Source organism: Salmo trutta, unplaced genomic scaffold (genome assembly GCF_901001165.1).
Source record: "Salmo trutta unplaced genomic scaffold, fSalTru1.1, whole genome shotgun sequence".
Taxonomy (NCBI): Eukaryota; Metazoa; Chordata; class Actinopteri; order Salmoniformes; family Salmonidae; genus Salmo; species Salmo trutta.
In genome coordinates this window covers 105,615-117,128 of record NW_021822831.1, presented here as the reverse complement: position 1 = coordinate 117,128, position 11,514 = coordinate 105,615, and the positions used below count along the sequence as shown (strand labels likewise).

Below are 11,514 nucleotides of genomic sequence, written 5' to 3'. Positions count from 1 at the left end.
TATTATTATATTTCTATATAAGGAAAGTTCTATATTATTATTTTTCTATATACTGATAGTTCTATATAATTATATTTCTATATACTGATAGTTTTATATTATTATATTTCTATAAACTGATAGTTCTATATAATGATTGTTCTATATAAGGATAGTTCTATGTAATTATATTTCTATATACTGATAGTTCTATATTATTATATTTCTATAAACTGATAGTTCTATATAATGATTGTTCTATATAAGGATAGTTCTATATAATTATATTTCTATATAAGGATAGTTCTATATAGTTATATTTCTATATAAGGATAGTTCTATATAATTATATTTCTATATAAGGATAGTTCTATATAGTCATATTTCTATATAAGGATAGTTCTATATAATTATATTTCTATATGAGGATTGTTCTATATAATGATAGTTCTATATAATGAAGCCCTGTCCTTCCCCTAGTTTCTCTGGGGAGCGTCCGGCCCTCAGTGTGGTCATCCACCCTCTGCTCCATGAAGACCTCCCATTGGTCATCAGAGACATGCCCCTCCCACTGCTCGATCAACTGACCCTCTTCCAGAGCCGCGTTGCCCAGGCCCCGCCCTTGTCACAATTGGGACACCAGAGAGTGAAGAGGCAACTAGCCAATCAGAGCCCCTCATCGCCATGGTGATGCCAGAGAGTGAAGAGGCATCTAGCCAATCGCAGCCTCTCAGACTAGAGGTCTTCACGGATCCAAAATGGACCTGGGGCTTTTCCACCCGGACCCGAAGTGTATAAATTATTCTGTTTAATATAGAGACCTGATCCGAACGGATAACAACAACTCAAACAATCAATCAATCAGATGTGTTAATAAAGACCTTACATCAGCTGATGTCTCAAAATGCTGTACAGAAACCCAGCCTAAAACCCCCCAAACAGCAAGCAATGCAGGTGTAGAAGCACGGTGGCTAGAAAAAACTCCCTAGAAAGGCCAGCAACCTAGGAAGAAACCTAGAGAGGAACCAGGCTATGAGGGGGTGGCTAGGAAAAACTACCCTAGAAAGGCAGGAACCTAGGAAGAAACCTAGAGAGGAACCAGGCTCTGAGGGGTGGCTAGGAAAAACTCCCCTAGAAAGGCTCTGAACCTAGGAAGAAACCAGGCTATGAGGGGGTGGCTCGGAAAAACTCCCCTAGAAAGGCAGGAACCTAGGAAGAAACCTAGAGAGGAACCAGGCTCTGAGGGGTGGCTAGGAAAAACTCCCCTAGAAAGGCTCTGAACCTAGGAAGAAAGCAGGCTATGAGGGGGTGGCTAGGAAAAACTCCCCTAGAAAGGCCAGGACCCTAGGAAGAAACCTAGAGAGGAACCAGGCTATGAGGGGTGGCTAGGAATAACTCCCCTAGAAAGGCCAGGACCCTAGGAAGAAACCTAGAGAGGAACCAGGCTATGAGGGGTGGCTAGGAAAAACTCCCCTAGAAAGGCCAGGAACCTAGGAAGAAACCTAGAGAGGAACCAGGCTATGAGGGGGTGGCTAGGAAAAACTACCCTAGAAAGGCAGGAACCTAGGAAGAAACCTAGAGAGGAACCAGGCTCTGAGGGGTGGCTAGGAAAAACTCCCCTAGAAAGGCTCTGAACCTAGGAAGAAACCAGGCTATGAGGGGGTGGCTCGGAAAAACTCCCCTAGAAAGGCAGGAACCTAGGAAGAAACCTAGAGAGGAACCAGGCTCTGAGGGGTGGCTAGGAAAAACTCCCCTACAAAGGCTCTGAACCTAGGAAGAAAGCAGGCTATGAGGGGGTGGCTAGGAAAAACTCCCCTAGAAAGGCCAGGACCCTAGGAAGAAACCTAGAGAGGAACCAGGCTATGAGGGGTGGCTAGGAAAAACTCCCCTAGAAAGGCCAGGACCCTAGGAAGAAACCTAGAGAGGAACCAGGCTATGAGGGGTGGCTAGGAAAAACTCCCCTAGAAAGGCCAGGAACCTAGGAAGAAACCTAGAGAGGAACCAGGCTATGAGGGGTGGCTAGGAAAAACTCCCTAGAAAGGCAGGAACCTAGGAAGAAACCTAGAGAGGAACCAGGCTGTGAGGGGTGGCTAGGAAAAACTCCCTAGAAAAGCCAGGAACCTAGGAAGAAACCTAAAGAGGAACCAGGCTCTGAGGGGGTGGCTAGGAAATACTCCCCTAGAAAGGCCAAAATCTAGGAAGAAACCTAGAGAGGAGCCAGGCTATGAGGGGTGGCTAGGAAAAACTCCCCTAGGAAAGGCCAGGAACCTAGGAAGAAACCTAGAAAGGAACCAGGCTATGAGGGGGTGGCTAGGGAAACTCCCCTAGAAAGGCCAGAACCCTAGGAAGAAACCTAGAGAGGAACCAGGCTATGAGGGGTGGCTAGGAAAAACTCATCTAGAAAAGCCAGAACCCTAGGAAGAAACCTAGAGAGGAACCAGGCTATGAGGGGTGGCTAGGAAAAACTCATCTAGAAAAGCCAGAACCTAGGAAGAAACCTAGAGAGGAACCAGGCTATGAGGGGTGGCTAGGAAAAACTCCCCTAGAAAGGCCGGGAACCTAGGAAGAAACCTAGAGAGGAACCAGGCTATGAGGGGTGGCTAGGAAAAACTCCCTAGAAAGGCCAAAATCTAGGAAGAAACCTAGAGAGAAACCAGGCTATGAGGGGGTGGCTAGGAAAAACTCCGTAGAAAGGGAAGGTACCTATGAAGAAACCTAGAGAGGAACCAGGCTATGAGGGGTGGCTCGGAAAAACTCCCCTAGAATGGAAGGAACCTAGGAAGAAACCTAGAGAGGAATCAGGCTATGAGGGGTAGCTAGGATAAACTCCTCTAGAAAGGCCGGGAACCTAGGAAGAAACCTAGAGGAGCCAGGCTATGAGGGGTGGCTAGGAAAAACTCCCCTAGAAAGGCTCTGAACCTAGGAAGAAAGCAGGCTATGAGGGGGTGGCTAGGAAAAACTCCCCTAGAAAGGCCAGGACCCTAGGAAGAAACCTAGAGAGGAACCAGGCTATGAGGGGTGGCTAGGAAAAACTCCCCTAGAAAGGCCAGGACCCTAGGAAGAAACCTAGAGAGGAACCAGGCTATGAGGGGTGGCTAGGAAAAACTCCCCTAGAAAGGCCAGGAACCTAGGAAGAAACCTAGAGAGGAACCAGGCTATGAGGGGTGGCTAGGAAAAACTCCCTAGAAAGGCAGGAACCTAGGAAGAAACCTAGAGAGGAACCAGGCTGTGAGGGGTGGCTAGGAAAAACTCCCTAGAAAAGCCAGGAACCTAGGAAGAAACCTAAAGAGGAACCAGGCTCTGAGGGGGTGGCTAGGAAAAACTCCCCTAGAAAGGCCAAAATCTAGGAAGAAACCTAGAGAGGAGCCAGGCTATGAGGGGTGGCTAGGAAAAACTCCCCTAGGAAAGGCCAGGAACCTAGGAAGAAACCTAGAAAGGAACCAGGCTATGAGGGGGTGGCTAGGGAAACTCCCCTAGAAAGGCCAGAACCCTAGGAAGAAACCTAGAGAGGAACCAGGCTATGAGGGGTGGCTAGGAAAAACTCATCTAGAAAAGCCAGAACCCTAGGAAGAAACCTAGAGAGGAACCAGGCTATGAGGGGTGGCTAGGAAAAACTCATCTAGAAAAGCCAGAACCTAGGAAGAAACCTAGAGAGGAACCAGGCTATGAGGGGTGGCTAGGAAAAACTCCCCTAGAAAGGCCGGGAACCTAGGAAGAAACCTAGAGAGGAACCAGGCTATGAGGGGTGGCTAGGAAAAACTCCCTAGAAAGGCCAAAATCTAGGAAGAAACCTAGAGAGAAACCAGGCTATGAGGGGGTGGCTAGGAAAAACTCCGTAGAAAGGGAAGGTACCTATGAAGAAACCTAGAGAGGAACCAGGCTATGAGGGGTGGCTCGGAAAAACTCCCCTAGAATGGAAGGAACCTAGGAAGAAACCTAGAGAGGAATCAGGCTATGAGGGGTAGCTAGGATAAACTCCTCTAGAAAGGCCGGGAACCTAGGAAGAAACCTAGAGAGGAGCCAGGCTATGAGGGGTGGCTAGGAAAAACTCCCCTAGAAAGGGCAGGTACCTAGGAAGAAACCTAGAGAGGAACCAGGCTATGAGGGGTGTCTAGGAAAAACTACCCAAGAAAGGCCAAAACCTAGGAAGAAACCTAGAGAGAAACCAGGCTATGAGGGGGTGGCTAGGAAAACTCCCTTGAAAGGCCAGAACCTAGGAAAGAACCTAGAGAGGAACCAGGCTATGAGGGGGTGGCTAGGAAAAACTCCCCTAGAAAGGCAAGAACCTAGGAAGAAACCTAGAGAGGAACCAGGCTATGAGGGGTGGCTAGGGAATAACTCCCTTAGAAAGGCCAGAACCATAGGAAGAAGCCTAGAGAGGAACCAGGCTCTGAGGGGTGGCTAGGGAATAACTCCCTTGAAAGGCCAGAACCTAGGAAGAAACCTAGAGAGGAACCAGGCTCTGAGGGGTGGCTAGGAGAAACTCCCCTAGAAAGGCCAAAACCTAGGAAGAAACCTAGAGAGGAACCAGGCTCTGAGGGGTGGCTAGGAAAAACTCCTCTAGAAAGGCCAGGAACCTAGGAAGAAACCTAGAGAGGAACCAGGCTATGAGGGGTGGCTAGGATAAACTCCTCTAGAAAGGCAGGAACCTAGGAAGAAACCTAGAGAGGAACCAGGCTATGAGGGGTGTCTAGGAAAAACTACCCAAGAAAGGCCAAAACCTAGGAAGAAACCTAGAGAGAAACCAGGCTATGAGGGGGTGGCTAGGAAAACTCCCTTGAAAGGCCAGAACCTAGGAAAGAACCTAGAGAGGAACCAGGCTATGAGGGGGTGGCTAGGAAAAACTCCCCTAGAAAGGCAAGAACCTAGGAAGAAACCTAGAGAGGAACCAGGCTATGAGGGGTGGCTAGGGAATAACTCCCTTAGAAAGGCCAGAACCATAGGAAGAAGCCTAGAGAGGAACCAGGCTCTGAGGGGTGGCTAGGGAATAACTCCCTTGAAAGGCCAGAACCTAGGAAGAAACCTAGAGAGGAACCAGGCTCTGAGGGGTGGCTAGGAGAAACTCCCCTAGAAAGGCCAAAACCTAGGAAGAAACCTAGAGAGGAACCAGGCTCTGAGGGGTGGCTAGGAAAAACTCCTCTAGAAAGGCCAGGAACCTAGGAAGAAACCTAGAGAGGAACCAGGCTATGAGGGGTGGCTAGGATAAACTCCTCTAGAAAGGCAGGAACCTAGGAAGAAACCTAGAGAGGAACCAGGCTATGAGGGGGTGGCTAGGAAAAACTCCCCTAGAAAGGCCAGAACCTAGTACGAAACCTAGAGAGGCACCAGGCTATGAGGAGTGGCTAGGAAAAACTCCCCTAGAAAGGCCAGAACCTAGTACGAAACCTAGAGAGGCACCAGGCTATGAGGGGTGGCTAGGAAAAACTCCCCTAGAAAGGCCGGGAACCTAGGAAGAAACCTAGAGAGGAGCCAGGCTATGAGGGGTGGCTAGGAAAAACTCCCCTAAAAAGGCCAGGTACCTAGGAAGAAACCTAGAGAGGAACCAGGCTATGAGGGGTGTCTAGGAAAAACTACCCAAGAAAGGCCAGAACCTAGGAAGAAACCTAGAGAGGAACCAGGCTATGAGGGGGTGGCTAGGAAAAACTCCCCTAGAAAAGCAGGAACCTAGGAATAAACCTAGAGAGGAACCAGGCTCTAACAATAATATCAGATCCTACCTGGACCCATAACAATCATATCAGATCCTACCTGGACCCATAACAATCATATCCTACCTGGGGCCTGTTGCACAAAACTAGGATAAGGGATTAAGCCAGGATATGTTGGTGATCCTGGCTCAATTGATCCGTAATCCGGTTGCACTAAAGATGGATAGGGGGCAGGAGGATATGTTATGGTATAAATTACCATGGAGATTTATTCTGTGGAGCTAGCCTGCTCCAGACCAGGCTAAATTCCAGGATCTATTTAATCTCATCCCTAATGTCAGTCAGCAGTCACCACAAATGGAAACCAATAGTTATTTCACTGCTCACTATACATTGTTATCACATATAACTAGACCCACTGTCATTATTTAAACGTTTGTGATCATTAATTTCAATGATTTTGGATAAAAAATAATTTTTAGATTATGTTGCTATCATTAGATAATTTACAGTTTCCCATAGACTATAAGGCTATATATAAAATGATAGAATATTAGGGCCACAGAGGGGAAAAAAAACACAAGTAATAATATTGTAACCGGTTGTTTTAAAGGAGGACAGTTGTTAAAATGACAGATGTGGGGCATTTCGTGAAATTGTACTTCAGTATGGTTTCATAAACAAAGACATGCTGATGTGCCAGAATATTAAGTATCACATTGTCATAAGTATCAAAACTGTAAAAACAATATGTAGCTTTTCTGCAGAAAGAACCAGCCTCATAAATTTATGACTTTATCCTTTTTCTTCAGTGTGGCCCTAGTACTCTGTCATATAAACAAATACACATTCCATATGAATATAAAAAGACAATGTGTAACATTATGTTCCTTTATTGAATAAGGACAAAACAAAGCAGGTAAACCATCAGCTCCTTTCGAAACTGAAGTCACAGTGACTACAAGATGGAAAGCACAGAATCCAAGCATATTATACAAAATGATACATACACATTCAAAGGTCTGTATATAACACACCCTGCATGTCTGCACACTAAAATAAATGCAGGACAAATCCATACACATCAACTGAACAGACAAATGAATGGATGCAGTAGCCTCCCTGCAGCCTTGTATTACACACAGTATACCGCACAAACATCATAAGAGGCCAAATTCGTAAAAAAACGAACCCAAAAAAACCCCAATTCCTCTGCCACCGCAGGACATATTTAACCAAAATTGAAAGCACACATACTAACTAAAATAATTAAACACATATTGGTCCCTCAGCAGCCGACCACTGTCGTCATCAGGGAAGATTGCCGGATTGTCCCAGTCCATGGCTGGTGGCACTCTGGGGGCCCTCTCCTTCCTCAGGCAGGCCACATTGTGGAGGACAGCACAAGCCACAGTAATATCACATGCCCTAACAGGGCTGACCCTTAATTTGTGAAGGCAGTGAAAGCGTGCCTTCAGGAGGCCAAAGGTCATTTCAACTCTGGTCCTGGCATGGGCATGGTTGTAGGCCTGCTGTGCTTCCTGGGGGTCTGTGAAAGGTGTCAGGAGAAAAGGCTGGCAGCCATACCCCCTGTCTCCCAGCAACACACCAGAGAATTCACCTGTCAACACAAAATCTCATCATTACTACCTCATAAACACAGTGATATTCTTGACACAGCCATGATGGTTATAAATAGGGGTTGTGTGGCTTACCTTGTGATAGGCACTGATAGATTTCAGAGGCCCGAAAGATTCTGGAGTCATGGACTGAGCCAGGCCATTTTGCCACAACATTGCTGATCACACAGTCAGCATTGCAGACCATCTGAAATCATAAGATGAGGAATATTACACCAATCAATGCACATCACTGGCAATGCAGAGTGTTCGTCAATGGACAATATCAAAAAGTTATGTTCACCTGAACATTAATGCTGTGAAAGGATTTCCTATTCACAAAATCGGCCTCATGGGCACCTGAGGGGGCTTTTATCCTTATGTGTGTGCAGTCCACTGCACCAATGACATTGGGGAAACCTGTCACACAAAGTAATGAGTATCCTACTATGTGTTAACAGTTGTCCTGTAATTTGTAGATCCTCTTACCTGCAATCCTATAGAACTCCTCTTTGATGTCACAGAGTCTTCTGTGGCCAGGGAAGGAGATGAAGACATCTGCTAATGCTTTGATAGCCAGACACACACTCCTTATTGTGCGGCAAATTGTGGCCTTGTTCAGCTGTTCTGCATCCCCCACTGAGTACAGGAAGGCTCCACTAGCAAAAAAGCGCAAGGCCACACAAACCATTTGCTCCACACTCAGTGCATGGCTCCGTGCAGTGCGGTGCTTAATCCTGGGACCCAGTAGTCTGCATAGATACCTGATGCCATCTGCAGAAAACCTGTATCTTTCATATAGATGGTCATCAGGGAAGGCCAGTGGGTCCAACCGGTCCCTGAAGACCCTTTCTCGCCTGAAGGCTCTCCTCAGCACAAGTGCTTCTTCATCCACCACATCTCGCACGAATGGGCATGCCATTGTCAGAGCAGAAAGGAACACACAATTTTGGGCCTTCATATAGGCTAGTGGCCACACCTGGTGCTGGGGGGGTGGGCAAAAGAGGGCGATGCCTTATAACGATGACTTGGTTGTACTGATTGCTGGGAAAATAAAAAAAACCTTAGAAAGATGCCACCGTCCTGTGTGCTCACAATAAGAGCTCATATGTCATGGCTCACTTGACTTTACGAGAATATACCTAATTTTTATTTTGAGCTGTGTCATCTTCTTGGAGCTGGGGGAGGAAAGAAAAATAATGATTAATACATTTGTGTTACAGTTAGCATACAGTGTACATTGAAGGCATATCTCACCTCCCTCTCAAGTTTTTTTATTTCAAGGTCCAGTTTCCTAATTGTCCTCTTTTTTATTTCGGACTCCAGTGCAAGATTTTCCATCTTTTTCTTCTTGTACTGAATGTCTATGTCTGCCAGTTCTATTTGGCGCCGGAGGTGGTTGCCATACAACTTTCTGATAGCTTGTGAGCTCTGTGAACACAATACAATTAGCGCAGCTGGAATTTGGCAGGATGTGGTGTCCTTTTATTAATACGCACTATGTTGCCAGGCTGGTTTTCCCACTGTATAGCATCTGGGTCCTGTAAAAGAAATTAGATTTTTTGATTTTGATGAGGACTCCTCACCATTGTAGAGTAAATAGTACTTTCACAGTCTTAACATGATACCTCATGCCTTCTGGAATCCAGAGAGATGGTCTCCTCCTCATCATCGTCGTCTCCATCATGTGCTGTTGCTGCTGCACTGGGGCCTTCACCCTATCACATTTAATCGGATTCATATTGAAGCTAGTAGACAAGACATGCCAGGCCTACAGTATGCCTTTGATGGAGTACTCACTGGATCAGCATCGTCTGGTGCTTGTGCTGGTGGCTCTAACAGGAACACAGTGCTGCCAGACACTGCAAGGCAATAGGTAAACCAAAGTCAGACAGTCCAAATTGATTCAATATGAATGTGGTTGTATCCCATGTAGAGATGGAAGGACATACCTTGAATGAAGCGGGTGGCATCTTGGGAGGAACCTATGCTCGTCTCTTTCCCCCCAGGGATCCCCTCTAAGACGGGCCTGCCTTTATTTAGCTCCAAGGCCATGTCCTCTGCTGGGGTAAGGTCAGCCTTTGGTGACCCACCACCCGTGCCTTGTCTGTGGGTATTCTTTTTCACTGCTAAAACAGTACAGACAATGTGTGAGCAGGCACCTTCTGGGTACAATATATGCTTGTGCTTTGTTAAATATTAGTCAGGGACCATACCATTCTGCAGAATGTTCTTGTATTTGATTTTGACCTGCTGCCATGTCCGTTTTGGCCCGTTCATGTTTAATCTACACACACACACACACACATTTAATGGAGTCACACTGTAAAAAATTACTTGGTATTTTTGTCTTGTTTTCAGTAAAAATATCAAAAAATCTATCATAGCTTTATACAGTGTGATGGAGTTACTTTACACAATTTCACTCATATCTGCAGTGCATTTCAATTAAAAATTTAACCGTTTCATAATTACAGTACAACTGCATTTTTGGAGATGTGAATTAAATATTTGAATTGTAATTGTGATGTTTCAGCGGAGCGGTGACTGTGTAATTGTGCACTACTTACGCATTCAGGCGGTCTGCAATACTTTGCCACGCTTTTTCTCTTTGCTTTATCACTGTGGCGGTGTTGCCTTTCTTCTTAATTATATCTTTTACCTCCTCGTATGCCTCCATGAGGATTTGTGCTTCCGACGGGGAAAAGTACGCGGCTCTAGTTGCCATGGTAAATCAGTTAATCTGTGATCTGTGGCGGCGTCTATTTGAGTGAGCCGTGAGCGCGCACCTATCCAGGATTGGTTTCACCTGGCTTAATGAATCCGTGTCTGCTCATCCTGGCTTGGTCTTTGTGCAACCAATTAAGCCTGGACGCACATGTTTTGGCTTCATTGAGCTCAGCTGAGTCATTTATCCCGGATGTCTTAATTCTACTTTTGTGCAACAGGCCCCTGGACCCATAACAATCATATCAGATCCTACCCATAACAATCATATCAGATCCTACCTGGACCCATAACAATCATATAATATCCAACCTGGACCCATAACAATCATATCAGATCCTACCCAGACCCATAACAATCATATCATGTACTACCCAGACCCATAAAAATCATATCAGATCCTACCTGGATACATAACAATCATATCAGATCATACCCATAACAATCAGATCCTACCCAGACCCATAACAATCATATCAGGTCCTACCTGGACCCATAACAATTATATCAGATCCTACCTGGACCCATAACAATCATATCAGATCCTACCCATAACAATCATATCAGATCCTTCCTAGACCCATAACAATTATATCAGATCCTACCTATAACAATCATTTCAGATCCTACCCATAACAATCATATCAGATCCTACCTGGACCCATAACAATCATATCAGATCCTACTTGGACCCATAAAAATCATATCAGATCCTATCCATAACAATCATATTAGATCCTACCCAGACCCATAACAATCATCAGATCCTACCCAGACCCATAACAATCATATCAGATCCTACCCAGACCCATAACAATCATATCAGATCCTACCTGGAACCATAACAATCATATCAGATCCTACCTAGACCCATAACAATCATATCAGATCCTACCTGGACCCATAACAATCATATCAGATCCTTCCTGGACCCATAACAATCATATCAGATCCTACCCATAACAATCATATCAGATCCTACCTGGACCCATAACAATCATATCAGATCCTACCCATCACAATCATATCAGATCCTACCTGGACAAATAACAATCATATCAGATCCTACCCAGACCCATAACAATCATATCAGATTCTACCCAGACCCATAACAATCATATCAGATCCTACCTGGACCCATAACAATCATATCAGATCCTACCTGGACACATAACAATCATATCAGGTCCTACCTGGACCCATAACAATCATATCAGATCCTACCTGGACCCATAATCATATCAGATCCTACCCGGACCCATAACAATCATATCATATTCTACCCATACCAATCATATCAGATCCTACCTGGACCCATAACAATCATATCAGATCCTACCCAGACCCATTGCAATCATATCAGATCCTACCCATAACAATCATATCAGATCCTACCTGGACCCATAACAATCATATCAGATCCTACCTGAACCCATAACAATCATATCAGATCCTACCCATAACAATCATATCAGATCCTACCCAGACCCATAACAATCATATCAGATCCTACCTGGACCCATAACAATCATCATATCCTA

At 45.3% G+C, this 11,514-nt stretch overlaps 1 protein-coding gene across 1 annotated transcript; it reads left to right on the top strand.

Moving 5' to 3' along the window:
- Positions 1-458: 458 nt before the first annotated feature.
- On the top strand, positions 459-871 carry fbxl18 (F-box and leucine-rich repeat protein 18; the record flags this gene model as incomplete). Its single annotated transcript, XM_029745682.1, is given in 1 exon segment — positions 459-871. A coding segment is annotated over 1 exon segment (212 nt), but the record flags the coding sequence as incomplete, so codon positions are not given.
- Between the last annotated feature and the right edge of the window lie 10,643 nt (positions 872-11,514).